General features: G+C 41.2%; 1 protein-coding gene across 8 annotated transcripts in view; it reads left to right on the top strand.

Annotated features, from left to right (window-relative positions):
- Positions 1 to 19,638, top strand: part of SMAD1 (SMAD family member 1) — an 82,437-nt gene that overhangs the window by 40,084 nt on the left and 22,715 nt on the right. For 6 of the 8 annotated variants that reach the window (XM_071555619.1, XM_071555616.1, XM_071555614.1 and 3 more), the window contains exon 2: positions 17,517 to 18,140. In XM_071555619.1, coding sequence (XP_071411720.1) covers positions 17,741 to 18,140 — 400 coding nt within the window. In that variant the 5' untranslated portion in view covers positions 17,517 to 17,740. Of the gene's footprint in view, positions 1 to 6,063; positions 6,087 to 7,287; positions 7,313 to 17,516; positions 18,141 to 19,638 lie in introns of those variants that run through there. The other 2 variants (XM_071555618.1, XM_071555615.1) reach the window with 2 other exon arrangements.

Below are 19,638 nucleotides of genomic sequence, written 5' to 3' on the forward strand. Positions count from 1 at the left end.
GATTGTGCTGATGTGTAGGGATTTTGTTGGTTTTGTGTCTGTGTTTTGGTTTTTGTTTTTTTTTAATTTCTTGTTTAGATCTTCATGACAAACTCACTCAGTTTTTGGAGTGGGGAAGAGGCTGTTTTGCCCATAAAAACTTCACTTATTTCCCTTTAGTAACAGCAGACTAATATTCCTCAACTGGACTTTCTTCTGTGCATAGCAAAAAAGTGAATGCATACCAGTCTTAATAATTAAAAGATGATATACAGTTCCTAGAAGTTCAGCTTTGAAATTTACCGAATGGAAAACTGGACTTTAAAACATAAACCCCAAGTTGGCAAGCAAGGCTTGAAATGCTGGTGATTGAAAGGCCCATCCACACAGACATCTTGCAATTCCCCAGCTATTATGCTCGAGCTGTGATGGTTTGTCGACTGTGGAACAGCATAGAGAATTTCTGTATTACAACAGAGGAGTTTGCTTGACACGGGAACTCAGTTGTTTTATATTGATACTTTTTAACTCATGCAGATGTACCCCTGCAGGCTGGGGTGTAACTATTTCCATTAGAATGTCACTATTTTTCAAGATTCAAAATAACCCGAGAAAATGTTGGTTTGGGCCCTTTGTGAAGGGCTTTGCAGATAGTGGGCCCAGGGGTGGGGAGGAGGACGCTCTTGGCTGGTTGGTGGTTGCCACAAAGATCCCTATCCTCCTCCTCAGACAAATGTTACTTTGCATTACAGAAGCTTTTTGGTTCCCTGCGTATTTGAGTGGGGGACGCCTTTGTTTTTTAAAGAGATAGAGAAGGCAAACATTTCTTAAAATAGGCTCATTTCAAGGAATCTAAAAGTTTTCTAGAATGAAGCCAGATTGTATGGGATCTCTTCCTGCATCCGTATGATGCCAGCACGTGTCGGCACTGGAAGTTCCTCCTAGTTAAATAGGAACAAAGGTCGAACACGCTACTCCCAATTAGCCAGTGTGAGGTCAAGTATTCGATGCAGTAAAGCTGAACTCCTCTGAGTTGTGGGGTTGGGTCCATTTTTATTATGTTGTTTTTTTTTGTTTTTTTGTTTTTTTTTTTTATTTTGGGGAAGGAGGGAGGGTGTGTATCAGGTGCTGTGGCACTGAGATTGCTCTGGTGGAAGGGTTATGGGGCTGTGTGACCCAGCCCTGACAGCCGTGCTGTGTGTGGCACAGCAGCTGGGCTGAGCTGTCCTTGGATTACAAAGGGTTTTCTGCAAGTCCGGATTGCTTTGCTCAGTTGTGCTCTGCTGGCGACTGCTGTCCTGGGAGGCTGTACAAACTGAGTTTAGATCAAGAGTTGAAGGGGTTTTTTTCCCCCTAGACTTTCCCCCCTCCAGACTTGCCAATTCAGGGAGCCTGACCAGTGGAGCTATTCTGGACACTTGCACGATTTGGTCATTCTATCATAGCTCTGTAATTATTTTGAACTATATGGCACTTTTATTTCCATATGGGTTATCCACTTGGGAGGGTGATATTAGAACAGATGTCACCAGTCTTTCTCATCTAGTTCTTCCCCCACCCTTTCCCCAGCATGCACAGGCGAAGTCTAGAGTACAAGGAGGAAAACAAATTATTTTTAAACATGCCTTTATATAAGTCATTATATTTAGGCACTGTTCAAAGCAGTATCATCCAAAACCAACTATTATGTTGACTTGGCATGTAAGCAAATCATTAATGTGGTTCACCAGTGATTTCTGAAGCATTATTTCATATTTCTGTACTTAAAAAGGGAACACTCTTCCCAACATGGCAGCAGATGAGACTGTCTGGGTAAGTCAGTATAGACAGTCTGAATTATAGGACTTAATGGTATTCAAAAGTATATAACTTGCAAGTTTTTGTCATTAAAATCATTAAAATGCCACTCCACATCACAGTGATCTTTGGACTATCAATCCAATATTGGGGAACGTGGAAATAAGATATCCATTAAAACCTTTTACAATGCTGAAGTGATTATAGACAGAATTGTGAGAGTTTTCACTGTCTCCTGTGTGTGTCCCCAGCATGGGTGTCATAATTAAGTCTGCCCTCTAGATTTGACTGATGGACTTTCTTTCAGTACTTGAAACTATTGTTTGAGGGGAAGCTGAAAATATGTCCTCTCAGTACAGATTTTGTCCATGAGTGGGACTTGGATTTCAGGATTTACAGCATTACAGAGTTTCTTCTACTCAGGTTGCAAGACTGATGTACATGTTTCAGGACATGTCTAAGTAGATGAAAGCAAAAAAGCCACATGTGTACACAGAGCTAATACTGGACACTTCTGTAGCAAGTTGAAAAGTTTTCCATGAGTTCAGACAATCTTATATGTTCAGATTGCTCGCAGCATGCAGTGACCATAGTTGATGATACTTTGTCTTCTTTACTTTGTTCAATACTTGCAAATTCTTCTGTATTTACATGAAAGATTGATTTACTGAGGATATTTTTTTAGTAAATAAGTTCAGACTTCTGATTTCAAGCATTTTAAGGCATTGAAAATAATAGCAGTGTTCTGTCTGCTGAAATCATGTGTGAGACTCTTGAAGATACTTTATTCTTACACTGGTATGTATGCATAAAATCAATTTTTGCTAAAGATGAAGTATATAACCAGAGAATCATGTTGCAACAAATCGTGGCTTCACTGAAATGTGTTCCTAAGGGTGATAAGAGGAGGAAACATCTGCTGTTTGGCCAGATGCTGTTAATGAGCTGCATATTTGACTTTATTCTGCCAATATATTTCACCTTTGTATCTGTTAGGTTTCATTTGAATATTGACATGGGAGAAATTAATCAAGTGCCCCTGTTGTCTTACATGTATCTTACTAGAGTAAGGAATTTCATTCAACTGACATGTTGAGGGACCGAGTATGTGGCTTGTCACTCGCAGTATTTTCTGAGGCTGGGGAGAGAAGGCTCTCAAAAATTTTCTCATGACAAACGTGGTAGTGTGTGTAAGGAAAAGGGTGGAGGGTGGTGTGGAACTGATGGCTCCTGCTCTTTTGGTTGATGGTTTGTTTCTCTGTGGTGTCCCTGTAATTTATAAAGCTGAAGAGTAGCAAAAAATGTACGGGTTTGGTTGTTTTGTTCTTTGTTGTTTTTTAACTCCTTGTCCTTTTCTTTCTAGCCCTCCCAAGATGTTGCAAAACAAACTCTGCCAGTGTTTTGGTAGGACAAAAAAGTTGGCAGAACACTCTTGCTCACTGTTGGCCAGTTGTCTTTTTTTTTTAAGGGTTTCTGAGCTGTCTTGAATGGAACAAGAAAGTTACTTTCAAGTTAGGCCACTAGCACCTGCTTAGAGTGTGGATTCTGCTCACGGGTCCTGAAAAGTTACTAATGGCTCATGAATAAAACACAGTCGTATTTGATGAAGGGTCTTTCTTTTGATATCTAAATGCTCTGTTGTGAAATTTTACATATTTTTGCCACTGTTAGGTTTCTTGGCTGAAATATACTTGAGGAAGGCAAGTTTGGTTTTATTTTAACCTAGGATGGGCTTTATTCAGGCTAGTACAATTACAAGTTGTTTGATCTTTTTTTTTCTGTTGACCTTACTCCATGTATAATAAAATAATCCATCTGGCCATTGCAGGTAGCCTGGGAGACAGGGGTTAGTCATGGTTGCTTAAGGTGTCTGATGCTGTAGTGATCAGCATGGTATGGAAGCCTCTGGAGATCAGAATCTTTCAGTAGCTCAGAAGAAGTGAAAAATGGGGTGCAAAACTGGCTTCTTACCAGGGCTGTGTGTGGAGTAAGGTGACAGTGATGAGGACTTGCATTTTAGTGGAATCGAGCCATACATGGAGCCAAACTTCAAGGGTACAGGCACAAAGGAAGGAAGAGTGATGCAACTCAGAAGATTTCTGGATCCTTTGAAGTGGTTAAAATTGGGGGAAAAGCAGTTTTCTTTTGCCTTTGCCTATATAGAGGAAATAGAGCTCAGTCTCTACCTTCATCTAGTAGCACTTGATGTGATTTTGTAGTTGTGCTGAGGCAAACAGGGTTCCATCCAGTTTTCTTGAACCCGTTGCTTTTCTGATGTGGGCCAAATTCTTGTTTCCAAATGATTGGCAGGTGGTTGTTTTGAGCACTTCACAGTATCATGGTGTGGTTGAGTTTGGAAGGGACCTCTGGAGGTCATCTGGTCCAGCCTCCTGCTCAATCATGGCCACGTAGGTTGCCCAGGACCATATCCAGGTGACTCCTATTTTTCCAGTTGTCTGACAACTGTGCTATTGTTTTGTCAAAACAGTGAAGAAGGTAGTCTTGAAATTTATCTAAACCTCGGGGACCTGACAACATGTGCGTGATGGCTTCAGGGATTGTTATGTGTTTAGGATGATTACATTGGTTTAATTTCAAATGTGTGGTCTTTCAGGAATCTCAAACACATCTAAAGCATGTGCTTCCCTGCACAGGGAGGGGAGAGGAAGATGAGGGAGACAGAGACCCAACTTGAGTGGCTTTACTGAGGTCTTATCATTAATCTCCAATGTTCAGGACCAGAATTTCATCTTCCTTCATAGTCTTTCCTCTTGTCAGACACTTCTGCCTTTCTGTCACTGAGGAGATAGGTAGATAGATAGATAGATAGATAGATAGATAGATAGATAGATAGATAGATAGATAATAGATGGTGAATGCAGTGATGAACTGTACTAATTTGGGAAATGTGAATTTCACACTTGCTGAATGTCTTGGGAAAGTTGGCTTACATATAGGTTGCCATCTCGACTATTACAGTTTCCTGGTCTGCATTTTTGCCCACTGCTGGCTTTACAGTCTGGCATATTTAATAATAGGCCCTTTATTAATTATGCTAGCTAGTGTGAGTGTTAAGTGCTTTCACTTGGATGTAGTAGCCAAAGGAAAAGTCTTTGTCTTTATTAGCTTAAAAACTTAAGATAATATAATTACAGTTTCTGTAATGTGCTGTATTATATTTCATCTGGAAAATATTTTATAAATGCTCTCAGCTTAAAACTCTGCAGTGTGTGGTATTTTTGGATAGATGGATATAAAATCACTCTTCTTGTTTTCCAAAGTTTGCTGTCGAGTTACTAGAGCAGAAGGCAGTGGCAGCAGAGGGAGGTTGAAGTGATTGCTGGAGTGTTTGGTTATTCAGAACCAGCTGGGGCAGAGCCCCTTGCTCCGGGAATGAGACCAGGTTTGCAAATCAGCTGAAGTACTCATGTCTGAGTGTGAGGTAACCTTTGACCTGGCTATCATTTAAAATTTGGGGGTGGAAGCTCCATAAGATAGAGAGAACTCTTTAACAGTTGGGTTTCTTTCAACCCCAGCCATGATTTCTTTGTGTATGCTGGCTGGGTGACTTCAGTGCTCATCCTGCTCTTAGCTGATCCTGCAGCATAATTTTTTTTGGTTGATGTTAATTTTGCCAGGTTAGAAAGGTGAATTGACTGACAAGGAGAGGGGGAATTGTGTTGGAGTACCGAGGCTGACACGTGGGAATAAAGAGAAACCTTTTCTCTTTGGGTGGGAGCGAGATCTTGGGGCTGCTCATGTGCTTGTGGACCTGTGACCTCGGTGGCCCAAGGTGGCCAGTTAGCAGGGAGTGCTGTAGTACTCCCAGATGAAGACTTCCTTAATATGCTTGCCAAGGAAAGGTCTGATTTACAGGGTTTTTTCCCAGATACTTACGTTGGTGATTAGCATAGCGAGGTTAGATTGCCAAGAGTTACATCAGTCACAAAGCCCCAGTGTACTTATATTGGCAGCAAAACGACAGTGATTAATGATACAGTGTATTTTATGGGGGGTGAGGGAGGATGGATGGGGAGCAACACTTAAACAAGCTTTTCTGGTCAAGTGCTGTTTTGCTGGTATAAGCTGCAAGCTGTGTTAGAAGTGTTTTTCTAGTTAAATGCAACTGTATGAGGAGAGCACATCTAGTGCACTTCATATGTGAGAGGACAATTGTTCTTCCTCACGAGGAAAAGAATGTCCTTCAAGTTTAACTTCTTAGTAATTGAAACTTTATTTTCCTCTTTAGAGGATGAAATAACTTGAAACAATGGCATGCCAGGTTGGCATATCAAGAAACCAGAGAAAAGGTAAATATTAAATCCATTAAAAACTCTTCTGTAAAAGCAGAGTGGTGTTACCAGAAATCACTGCCAGTGAAGACAGTTTGGGCACCTGAAGCTGATACGTCCTGTGAGCTAATGCACTGTTTGTAGCTTTCCTGGGTTCTGCACCACTGCATAAATCACTTTTGAATTTTTGGTTTTCAATCCACTTTTCTCAAAAGAAACTTAAAAAGCATTTGTTCTGATGCTAGTTGGTAAATCTCTTTTAAGCCCCTTACTCTTTCTTTTTACTTGCATCTTTATAATATATTTCTTAACTTCAAGGAATTAGGCTATCCAGAAATTTAAAATACAAACTTTAGGTATTTAGTGGTAGTGCTGGAGTGAGGTTCTCACTTGTGGCCTGCTGCTATGCTGAGGAACTATCCAGAACTTGTGAGTCCAACTATAATTTTAAATTTTTTCCCCTCTGGCTTGGCTACAGGCTTCTTTGAAATCTTTTGTTCTGTACAGAAAACATTGCCATAACAGGCATAAATACTCCAAGGCTATTTAATACAGTTTGCTGGATAACTGTTCCCTTTGCCCTTGTCCCCACTAGTTTATCAGCCGTGACTCTTGCTCATGGTCAGACCAAATGCATCTCCTGTGGTTTGTGAACCGGTAGTGGTTGAGAACTTGGAGTTCTGGTGGCAGGCTGCTTTGGCTGAAATCTCATATTTCTGATTTTTTCTATCACATCTTTGCCTATCTTCTTGCTTCCCCTGACTTGGGACACCAGGGCTGTCATTCTTCCAGGCCAGCCAGCAGTCAAGGTTTGGGCCTAAAGGCAGCTGGGCAGTACTGGTTTCAGCTCCAGAATTTAAGGCATCTAGTTTAAGAGCTTAAAGACAAGGAGTCTGAAATCTTTGTGTGCTCTTTCTGAACCCTAGCTTTTAGCCTAAAAGTAAATAGCCTTGGAAAGCTGCAAGCCCTGGAAGTTCACCCTTGTAGTCTCACTGTGACTTTGGAGCTTGAAGCCATTCTGCCTGTCCTCTGTTCTAGGACAGCTATGGCTGCTCAGTAGCAGGCAGCCATGGAAAATTTGGGAAGCATTATAGCTGTTTTGGCTATCCTGCTGCTGACCTAGCAGAGCATGGGTTCTTTGGGAATTGCTGTATTTTGGTGTCTCGGCTGTCAGATTGCAATGCTGCAACTTCACAAAACCTGAATTTTGAAACTTCAACCTGCTCTTGGAAAATTAGAGTGGAGTAAGTAGTAAGTTGCTTTATTTCCTTATGCAGAATCCTACAGACTCTGTTAATAAAAAAAAATGTAGATAAGGAAAGAGTACTGAGTAATTCTTTATGTGGCTTGACTCCTCTTCCAAAAATCATAAAAAGCTTGGAGATAACCAGGGGATCAGACAGATAGATTGCAGCCCTTTTCTCATGTTGTAAAACTTCCGTATTCCCGGTAAGCAATGTAGGAGGATATCTCCCACTTCCTTTCAAGCTATGCTGTTCCCAACTGCTGTATTAACTATCAGTTCCTATCTGTGGGTTGAAGCCTTTGTACAAAACGCTCCAAAGCCTTGATCTCTGGAATATGAGAAAACAGTTTGACGTGAGATTATGCAGATGTTCTGGCAGAGGGCTGTGACAGCTGCTTTTGCCTCATCCCACAGTTTTTTGGATCTCCTCATGTATGTGTGCACCCTTGTTTTGCCCTTTTCGAAGGGGAAGGGTATGTCTGTGACTGCTGTGCCTGTGCTTGCCCATTCCCTGTGGGCAGTGGTTGGGGGTCATGTTTCCTTGGCTATGGTGAGTGTGGTAGCACCGGCACGTGCCCTGGTCTTACCCCACAGTGCCTTTGCCCTCAGTACCCTCACTGATCATCGGTTCTTGCTCAGGGCTGAGTGACTTGGTGGCATAGTGGTGTTGCTTGGGGTAATGGCAGGTGCTTTCAGAGGGGTGTCTTGGTGCCATCCTGCCAGCAAACATTTTGTGCTGGTGGCCACCGCTCTGGCTTTCTTTGTTTGATACCTGCCTCTTAATCATAGCTTTCAAGAGTTTTGTTACCCACTTGTTAGCAGGAGATGCTGAGGCTTGACACGAGGGGGTGGCGAGCCCGAAGGGAAGGCGAGCTGTGTCTCCAGAGCAGCAGCCCAGGCTCTCCATGACAATACTCCTGCCAACAGGGTTTACAGGCTTAGGTATGGCTGGAAAAAAACGCTCTGATGGCTAATTCAGCTGTAGTCAGTAGATTTCTTAGGATTAAAATGCTCCTGAAAACAGAGCTGTTAGACTTCATTGGTGAACTGACTTGTCTGGAAGGTTGTTGGCTTCTGACCACAATAATGTGTGATACTCATTTTCTTCCAAGTGTGCCTGCTGGTCCAGAGGAAAGCTGGTGATCCTAATGCCTGGTCTTCCGTTGAACCAAGAGTTACTGTTCCTTTGGGTCTGTAGACTAATTGGATTAAAGCATTGTAAAAGTGAGACCATGTAAATGCCTTCATAGTTGTGTGTCAATAGCCTTTCTCTCCACAAGTATAGTTTTAATATTGGTGAAATTGTACCGTGTTCTAGGATTATATTGGGGTGTAGTTGAAAGCAGTTCAAGTTTTCAGTGTAGACAAGCTCAGACTTGTACCTCACATGTTGGTAAAGGCCTTGATCAACCTTACATCTCTGTTGGTTTGTGTATTATAAAAAACAAAAAACATGAAGCCAAAGTTTCCTAGGACTGATCTCAGGAGGATCCCTATAAATTTGTTTTTGCTTGTAACTCTCAATCTTTAAAGAGTTTGTCTTGTGTGTAAGCGGAAGGAGCATCTGTGTTCTTGTCTCCTTCCATTTGCAAAGGGTCTGGTGAGTTTGGGTGGCTTGATAACTACCAAGATACTGCTGGAAGTATCTGCTGGGATGTGGTTGTGCAGCTTCTTCTCACTGTCCTGAGGACCTGGAGCACACTGGAGTTTGTGTCGTCTGAAGTCCGGTTCTGGTTTTCAGAAGGACATGCTGTAATTAAAAAAATGTTTCATTGGACAGTGGAACTCTGGCAGATACTGGTGTTTGTTTCTGAGTTGTATAAACTTGGCATGGAAAGCTGTATCATCTTGAAACACTTTCTCTGTCCAGAATGGTGGTTGTGAATTGCAAGACACTTCTCAAAATCTAGCATAGGCATTTTAAAGATATGAAGAAGATACAATGTTTTAAATGTTGTTTAAAGGCAAAAACATAGCTCCCTAGATTTTTGCAAATAAAGCAAAATCCAGGACAGCTAGAGGAATCCTTTTAAAAAAGTAAAGCATGCATCATAAAATGCATTGAAATGTCCTCAGTATTGGCAAACTGAAGAGGCATTCTTGTTTCAGGTGTATAAATGGTGGGTGAGGGACTAATCTGTGAAAAGATTATTTAATTCAATGACATTCCCTCTTTGGTATAATTTTCATCAGTTTGTTCTGCTTATCTGAGGTGTGACACAATAATTCTATTAGTGAACAAGTAATTCTCCTCTGGTTTTGTCATCTCTTGCTTTTGTGACTGCTTTAAAACTGGGGATCTTGAGCTGTAATTTAACGTCTTTATCTCTGATAAATGAAGTCTGGGTCACAGTCTCTAGAAGTGGTTTAATGCAGCTGATGTAACTGTATTGGCACATGCTCTTGGTAAAATGAATCATTTGTAGGCACAGTGAGTTGCCTAAGCTGAGCATAACTGGAGTGCATTTGGTGGAGTCCTTCCTTAAAAAATACCCTGGCTGGGACTGACAAACTGCTCTTTGAATTCATGCAATCTGTGCTAGACTGTGTCATTCTCTGAAGACAAAACATATCTTGCATTTTATGAGCTTTGCTCAAAAATTTTGATGCATGAGTTGTGATGGGCATTTTTCTTTTCTTTTTTTTCTTCTTTTTTTTTGTTTTGTTTTAAAGGTTTTCCTGTATGCTGCAGATGTATGTTTTAACAACTTAAAAAAAAAAATCCCTGAAAATGACATGTCAGTAAATTTTCCCCATCTCACCTGTGAAGGAAGTTCCTCCCGCCCTGTGCTGATGAATTGGAGGGAAATGCTTTTTTCAACTGATAAAAAGAAATAAAATTCCATGCCCTTCCCAAAGGAGGAATTCAACAATTGGACAAGTGGCGTGGGACCATGTGTTGGTTTGTAAAAGGATATAGTTTGTAAAGATGTTTCCTTTGATGCCTGTGATGAATATGGATGTGTTTCCGTTGGAGAGGGTTTTGATTAAATTATGCAATTAGAGCTGACCAGACAGATCTAAATATAGGAAGAGGTTTCAGTTATCCTGCCTTTGTGTGTATTAACACACCCACACAGATGCGTGTTTGTTATTGTTGTAAACAACACCTGTTTTCTAAAGACAGTTCAAAAAGTCAGGAAAGGGAATGGTCTTTGTGGAAAAAGGGAGTTATACAGGAGTTTTATGATGAAAAGGGGACAAAAAATCTGTTTTCCCCAGCCTTTTGACCTCTTAGAAAAGGACTTCCAGTGTAACTTTAATAGGTGGACTGGGCATGTCATTTTTGTGGGTATCCCATGTTCACAAAGCCATAGCCAGTGCTCCAGACTGGTCTTAGAGGTTCTTCTACATTTTTTGGGACTTGGTCTGTGTCATCTGACGATGCTGACTGAGCTCCTTGGCTGCTCCTGTACTTCTGAGTGCTCCAAGGTCCCGCTGGGACATGTGGAGTTTAAACACTCCACAGTACAAGTGAAATTAATAAACCTGCCCCAAAGGTGTGCAATGAAATACCCACTGAGATGGCTGGTATTTCATTCTGTGTCTTGACAATTGTTTATTTGGATATGTTTTTTAGAATGTTTTGTCATAATTTGAGGATGTCTTTAAGAGGCCTTCAGCTTAGAGAGAGTGAAAAATTAAGAATCTCTTCCTTCACAGCATTTAGGGACATCAAGAAAACTATTGTAGCGAAGATCATAATTTTGCAATCCCATCTGTGTTAGAGTTTTGTCTGAATCATCAAGTTCCAGTTCCTTCCTGACTTAAAATACTAAGTTGTGGTTTTAGAGATAATCTTTGAAAGTGCATCCGATTCAGCCCAACTGCTTTCCGACACCAGAAGGGATTTGTGCACACCTGGGTGTGCGTTTCGATCTAGCCCTGGTGTGCACCAGGCTTATCCAGCTTCCTGACCAAGTATCTTGGTGAACTTGAGTTCAGTTTTTTTCTGTAGTCTTGGCAAGTCAAGTAAGGATGGCAAGGAGAGCAAGGAGACCGGTGGGCATTAAAGGGTGAGCTGGTGTTTTGTGACTTTGTGAATCTCATGTGTATCTGAATGCAGGAATGAGTGAAATTCAGCAGTGCAAGCTGGAAATTTACTGTTTCTCTTGGTGAAAATTTACTGTTTCCCAGGTGAAAAAGGCAGGATTTGAGGATCTGGTGATCACTTAGGAGGCTGTATGATGTTGGTGTTTCTTGTGCTTTAATGAAGGTGTAGGTAAAACTCGTGCAAGATGTGGTGTTCCAATTTGTTTTCAGAGTATGGTTTCCAGTATGTCAAAACAGTTGCAAAGACATTGAGAAGAAATGTTCTTAACTAGGAAAAAGGCAAATTTAATTGTTGATGTGTGTGTTAAAACTGGGAAAGGACCTTTTCTGCATTCTTTTCTCACAATTACGTACTGGCTTTGATGCCAGTTTAGTTGTGTTGTAACACAGGATTTGTTTCTAGTGTGTATGGAAAGCGGGTATTTTTTCTGGAGAAGCAACAGTGAAGTTACCGTAAGCCTTTCAAATCTGGTGACTTCAAGTCCAAAAAAACCTGTAAGAATTTGCAGTTGTTTTGCTCTTGTCATCGTGATAATGGAGACTTGAAGAGCAGGATCAGGAGCCGAGTGGGCAGGCGGGCGGAAGAAAAGCTGCGGTTCATTGTCGAAACTGGCCGAACACTGTGTCCTTGGTTTGAGCTGTGGTGAGCACTGGAAAGGAGCTGGCAGATATTGATAGTATGAGGTTATTCCACCATGCTCTGGACTAACAAAGCAGTAGGGTTTTTGTTTTTTGTGTCACTGTTGCCCGCCTCCCTTCCACTGGTAAACTCTACATTGCCCCTGTGGTTTTATTTTGAGCTAGGGGTGCATCTGCTGTTTCTTTCACACTCAGAACTCATGGATTTGATTTGACTTATCCAGTAAGTCAGAGCTTGTTCAAGTCCTTCCTCTAAAAGCAGATGTTACTGCCTTGTTGAGAACAGCTTATTTCTTACAAGAAACTGTTGGGGCTGCTGTTGCAGTCACTGTGGCCCCTGCTCTGTGTGACACTCCTGCCCTCCCACCATGCCCTGAATAAAGGGTGTGTGTAGGTATCCGAGAGGCTTTTCTCTGTGGGCTGAACAAGGATATATGGGAGGGCAATCCCTCAGCCAAACAGCAGGAGTGATGGCCCAGCAGTAGGCTGGACAGACTGGGTGTTTTGGGCTGTCTATTGGGATCCAAGGCACAGGTTACTTTGCAGAACAGGTGGGAGGTCTTCTGGGCCTGAATAAGGGAGTCTAATGCAGTGACAGGAAAAAAGCTGCCTGCTCTCTTAGGTTTGATAAAGTATTTTCAATGCCCAATGACACCTCTTTCCTCAAATAATATGTTATATATTGGAAATTAACACAAGTTGCGTATTTTTTCTGGAATTCTTTCTACCATGCCTAGAAGACATATAAAAGAGTTCCTTTTCTCCTTGTGCCTTTCAGAACTACAAAGGAAGCCAACTCAGGTTCTCTATAAATTCCCTGATGAGTTCTACAGCACTCTGAAATGAAACTTATTTTCTTTTTGCATGTGTATTGTAATGTCACTGAGGTTTCTACCAGGTTTCAGAGCATTTTTCCAAGCTGAGCAAGATCTGATTGTCTCCCATGAGGAGGTGCAAAGAAAGAGCTTGTTGATTAAGAACAGAGTAATTCAGCAGAAGACTTTGGACTTTCTGTTTTACAGGTCACATTACTTGAAGAAAGAAATCAAAACTTTTTGCTACTTGCTCCCTATTCTTGGAAGAAGTCAGTGCACAATATGTTGCTATACATTCCAGCATTACAACTGCTTAAACTGCATGATTTTAGAAATACATGGAAATAGTTCTTGCAGGAATAAAGTGATAGCTCCCTGGCTTCTATGCCAAAATCTGTCCTTTCTTTTTTTTTTTTTTCCTAAAAGGTCCAAATATTGTACTGAATACATAAGTTACCAAAAATATGTGCCTTCAGAGCAGTTAAATTACTAAATAGTTTTAAAGACACAAAATCCCTCTGTTTGCTATTTCTTTGTATTGTTAGTAAGTAATGGACACTGGGAGGAGGTATATTGCCTAAAATAAGAAAAATTGAATTTATAAAATGCCATAGACTAGATAGTTTTCTCTATTAACAATTATGTACATTCTCTTCACTGTGGTTCCTGCCTCTTTTTATGTATAACTGTGCTAAGCATATGTTAAAAATATTTAATAGGATCCTTTTTGCCTGCATCACTGAGCCTGTAATACAAATAATGAAATTAGTAGAAGAGTTAGAGCCACTTCTTGTTTGCCTGAAACTCGGGCTAGAAGTTGTTTTGCTCCCCCTCCACGCCTCTGGGAGAGAGAGGATCATCTAATTGTACTAACCCTTTCTCCACCCACCAAAACCAGTCATTTATGCAAAGTGGGACGGTTTCCTATGGGATCTCCTGTGGGAATTTGAAAACAGTCTCATAGAGTATTTTACTGTCTGCTTAATGTTGCTGACAGAGTTTTGAGGGCTAGAAAAGTAGAACTTCATTCTTGGGCATTTTGCTGAAATATATTTGTTTAAATAGAAGGCTGGCTAAACACACACACACACACACACACACACACACACACACACACACACACACACACACATATATTATATATATAATGCTCACTTATTTTTTATAGGCTTCTCACAAGCTACAGTCCAAAGATTATACAAATCTTTGAACGCTACACAGCAGTGAAGGAAGACAAATAAAGCAGCACTGGCATTTAGAAGAAGTTTGCTATTTCCAACTCATCCATTAGCAGACTGAATGCAAAATAAAAAGTGCATGGGTTTTGATGTGTAAAGAGTGGCTGATAAGTGGGTAACAACTCAATTTCCTTTAAACTGATTCCAGGCTGCCTTTTGGAGAGTGTCCTGTTGTTTGGTCTAGGTTTCTGTTTCACCTCTACCTGGTGAATAAACATACCCTTCCAGGGCTGGTGGTCACTCAGCTATTGGAAATACCAACTCCCACTTTCCCAGAAGGGCACGTGTATTTGGGGAAGAAGGACACAGACTGTGTCATTTGCTGACTCGTGGTTTAATCTTTATTTTGCACTTCCAGCTGATAAGCCCACTTTGTGCAGCAGTAATACAGGAAATGATGCAGTGCAGAAACCAAGTGTGGCAGAAAGGGAAACGGAATGTACTGGCAAGGGCTCAGCCCTATGGACACACTCGCTACTTCTTGGAAACGAAAATCTCCACATATGTTGCTTTTTCCCTTCCTTTTTTTTTTTAGCTCAGTACTGGTATTGGAGCTTAGTGTGACTAGTGTACAGCAGCCTGGGAGTTTTCTCCCTCTTTCTTCATCTTGCAGCTTGTTCAGGGCTTGGGGTGTGCTTAGGCTTTGTTGGGGCAGGCAGGACTTCAGCAGGAGTCCCTGGGCTGAAGGCTGGTGGCCAGTTGGGTCCTGCTGAGCTGCATTACCTCCAAGCACACCCACAAGATAATGCTACTCCTCACACTCCCAGCAGTTGTTGCCACAGAGATGCCAGCTGTAAACCTAATACCTTTGGTGGTGATGGTGAAATGGGTTTTGGAGGGCATGGCTGTGGGAGTGGGATGTGTGTGCATGTTGCAGGATTTGATTCAAAAACTTGAGAAAATCTGTTCCTTGGGTCTGACTACTTGGGGCTGCATCTGAATTTTGTCTTGGTCTTTGTGGAGCTGGTGTACTAGCTTGTGTTAGGGTTGTATTTTCAGGCACTGATATAAACATGCAGTCTTAATAGACAGGACTTTTCCTTTTTTTCAGCAAGTAGCTTGGTGAAAATGGGTCAGGCCTAGGTAGAACCACATCTGCAAACATTATCAATGTTGAAATAAGTTAGGGTTGAAATTTAGACTTTGTACTTTTTTCTTTACTGGAGCTTCAACTCATGCCTTTTAAATGTGTTTTTAAAGATTTTCATTTGAATGGATGTGGAGAGCTTTACTGAAACTTGTAACTTTTGTGTATGGAATTTTATCTTTTGTTTGAAAAATACTGAAAAATGATGTTTAGAATATTGATTGATATACAGACCATACATGAGTTGAGAATTACTTAGTTACTTAAAAGCATATTTAAAGCACATGTACTAAGGTTCTAGTAATTCAGTTCTTAAATTAGCACAGCATTTTAATAGAGCACTTTACAGTGCATGTGAGGATAAAGTATACCTGGAGTACAGTCAGTGACAGTAATGGGAGTTTCAGTTTATTTAACAGTATAGCACATGCCCAGGTAACAAAACAAATTCTTAAATTTGCTGCAGGCTCATGCAAATCTTCCATTGCATTGACATTATTATTTCAAATATAATTCTTAGCATAAAAAATGGGTAATACCAGTATGAAGTTCAGGTAGATGTGGCCTGTGTCCTAGTCCATAATCATTATTCACATAAATGTAGTTTATGCATTCAGCCTAATAAAACTGAACCTCTGCATTTAGATAACTGTTCTAGTGACAAATTAATTTGAACCAAGTGGATGGTTTTCAGCTTAAAGTACTTCAAATATAGTGTTATACTATCAAACCATTGCAATGCATGACAGTCAAGAGAGTAAGTGTGCCACAGCATTTGCAATTTTAAGTTCTGCGATCACGTCTTAGTGTATAACTATGAAATCCTGTCTGAGGTGGGTGTGATGACACCTTCTATTCTTTGTGTGTGTAAGTTGCTGGTTGGTTGGGATTTTTTGTGTTGTTCTGATGGCAACAAAAACATTCATATCCTTTTCCCCTTCCCCTTTCCTTTGCAACCTGTGGGTGTCCAGTCCAGGATATGTTTCCTGTCTTGTCTGTCTATTTGAAAATCAGCGCTGTAGTTCTCTTTGTCTCATTTTCCCCTCCCTGCCAGTACTGGTCTCTTCCACTTCCCCTGGCAGAGCCTCTTGCCTGCTTCCAGCATGGGCAAGTACAAAACTTGCCGCTCACAGCAAGGACTTCTTCCTGTGTGGAATTCCTCCCCCTCTTCACCCATTGCTTCAGTCCCATTCCATACCTCCCAGCTCAAGGACCGCTGTGCTGTCTAAAATCCTCCTATCAGGACTGCTCATCCTTCCCGCTCCTACATGTGGCCTTGAGTAGTCAGGCAGACATTGCAACAGGAAGGCTCAGGATGTGACCACTGCAGTTCAGGATAGTGTTCCTGGCTTGTGAGCTGTGAGGGCTCTTTGGTGGGGTGGGGAGATGTGGTTTTCTTTCTCGTGTGAGATGAGGGCAAGGATCTTTCTAGTTTCATTTTTTCTTTTGTTTCCTTTTGTTCCCCAAAGTAAGTCAGAGGCGCGACTGAACTGTTTCTGTTTTGGATCCTGCTATGCTCAAGTCTAGTGCAGTGATTTTTGAACTGCATGACTTGGAGGGAGCTGGGCAGTACATTGCTGTTGGAGCATATTGCTTCCAGCTGCTCTCTGAAATAAATAATAAAACCCCACTAGTGATCTTGCAGTGGTTCCTTGGAACGTTTTGCTGGTTAAACTTGCAGCAGCTGACAGGCAGAGGGGAGCACCCTTCATGCTTCATAGTGAAAAATGAATTTGAGGGACTATTTTAGGCTAGGTTTAATGTGAACTACATTTATCATATAGGATTATTGCCCTTTTATGGAGTGTGTGTGGGAATACAGTCATGTCTTCTTGTGTTTGGGCTTCTTCTTGCGGAGCTTCTCATGGTACAAGCTGATACCCCCTCAGGCACCAAGCTGAAGTTTTATTTGAAGCTGGCAAACACACTTGCTGTCCCCTTTGTTGTGTGGCACAAAAATCGCTGAGGCCATGCAGCAAACTGGATGAGGGAACCGAGCTGATGGGGACTTGTCCCACCATGTACCTCACCCTTTACCCTCTGCTCATGCTAAACCTCCCTCTCAGCCTGTTTTGATTTTGTTTTTTAATGCATCATTACTTTTCAGGGTCATCACATCATTTACTCAGGGCTGTTTTGGAAAGAGGGGTGTACAGGGTTCAGCAGGAGACCCTGCTTCTTAAGTCTTCACCAGAGGTGCCTCAAGTCCAGTTCCAGAGGCTGTCAACACTTTGTTGCTTGTTGTTTTGTTGTTGGTTGGTTTTTGGTCACAACACTCTTGTGGGTTGGGGTGGGTGATGTTTTTAGCTGCTGTATGTTAACTTAAAAAGTAAAATCCATTTTTTCTCTCCCTCTGATATTCTCTTGCAGGTTGTTGACCAGAAGGATTTAGAATAATGAGAAGGTCACGTCCATCAAGGGGGGATGTCAGCACTGCCTTCCTGGGACTGGAGGATTGAAAAGGAGAAAGGACTGGAATTATTTGATACAGGCTGCTTTTGACTACTGACACGATCTGCTGTACCCTGGTGGTGGTGGAAGAATAGGACAGTCTCTCCTGCTTGGTTCTGTGGTATCAGCACAGTGGGGTCACCATGAATGTGACAAGTTTATTCTCCTTCACCAGCCCAGCAGTGAAGAGGCTGTTGGGATGGAAGCAAGGAGATGAAGAAGAAAAATGGGCAGAAAAAGCTGTTGATGCATTAGTAAAAAAACTGAAGAAGAAAAAAGGTGCTATGGAGGAGCTGGAAAAAGCATTGAGCTGTCCTGGTCAGCCCAGCAACTGTGTCACAATTCCTCGTTCCCTGGATGGCAGGCTCCAGGTTTCACACCGGAAAGGGCTTCCACACGTCATCTACTGCAGAGTGTGGCGCTGGCCAGACCTGCAGAGCCATCACGAACTGAAACCACTGGAATGCTGCGAGTTCCCCTTTGGTTCCAAACAGAAGGAGGTTTGCATCAATCCCTACCACTACAAGCGGGTAGAGAGTCCTGGTAGGTTCTTCTTTGTTTGTACCTTTACATCTTATCTGAACAAGGCAAAGTGTGGCAATTAATCTTGTGACTCATCAGCTTAAATAAGCAAAAATGGCTGTTTGCACATGTCAGATTCTTCCTCTGCACTTTATCTGGATGTAAGCATTAATTAGCAGTCCCCCCTTTCATGGAGAATGCCTCACTTGTGTTCATGTTTTATCACTATACACAGGTATGGTCTTAGAATATGCCTGGTATCCTCTGGGTGCCCACTATCCCTCAATTAATTTGGTGCTTACTGAACTGTGCAGATCAGTGAATTTATGTTAAACATTGCAAGCTAACCTAAAGGATTATTTGCAGTCTGTGCAAGAAAACTATTCTGACTTAACAGCAGCAGTAGTACTAGTAGTATTTCCAAATTATTATTTTGATTTATCACTTTTGTTTCCTCACTCTCCAAAAAATAATATTGTCTTTAGGATCTCCCACAATTGTTGCCTTTTGGAAAGACTTTGAATTTAGACAACAGAATATAACCCTGTCAGTTTAAAGCTTTGATAGCACTGTTTGGTTGTGTATGAAGTTTTACTGTCAGCTGTTCTGCCAGGGCAGTTTGCTTACCATTTTCTCTGTCTCCTCTTCAAAGACCAAACCTCCTTCTGGTAACCCTGTGCTTCATTTTACTTAATGCAAGTTTACTATCAGGGAATACTTCCCAGGGGCTAAGATGAACTGTGCTTGGATGTAACATCACTAGTCTCCAAGTCTCCAGCTGTTTGTGAGACATACAGGGAGAGCTGCAGAAATGCCCTGCAGACATGGGTGAACTTTCCTGGTTTAAATGTGGGAAATCCACCGGTGTTAGTCACTTTATAAACTGTGAAGCTGTCTGTAGAGTGGCAAGGACACAGAACTACAGTGGAAATAAGGTTGTTGCAAGATTATTTTTCTATGAATGGAAATTGCATTTGTCTTGGATCTCCAATGCCTAGAGCATATCTTGATGTTAAACATTTCCCTTTGGTGCGTTACTATTAACTTGGAAATCATGAGAATGGCAAGGTTAATATCCATAATGTTTGTATTTTAGGCAGCAGAAACCTGAACAAAGGTACTCAGCACTGGAAAAACTGTTCCTTAAAAATGGAAAATTTAGAAAAATTCTTAACAATTTCATATTAAGTAGAACTGGGGTAGTAAAATAGTCATGTCCTTTTACTGCTAGCTGTATTCATATGTCTGCATTAGTTGCTTGCATTCAGTATTCCAAAATACTGAAAATTAAGATTACTGAAAGACATCTATTTCTATTATATTACTGTTACTTAAATACGAAATTACATGTTCTAACTAAGTTGCTTTAATATTGAAAACAATTACTGAGTTTGAGAATATTCTCCTTTGGACAATTTATAGCATATTTAAAAACAGGTAAATATCCTGTCACTTTTCAGAATCACAGAATCATAGGATTTATTATGTTGGAAAAGACCACTGAGATTGAGTCCAGTCT

The sequence above is a fragment of the Pithys albifrons genome, chromosome 5 (assembly GCF_047495875.1).
Source record: "Pithys albifrons albifrons isolate INPA30051 chromosome 5, PitAlb_v1, whole genome shotgun sequence".
NCBI classification, from domain to species: domain Eukaryota; kingdom Metazoa; phylum Chordata; class Aves; order Passeriformes; family Thamnophilidae; genus Pithys; species Pithys albifrons.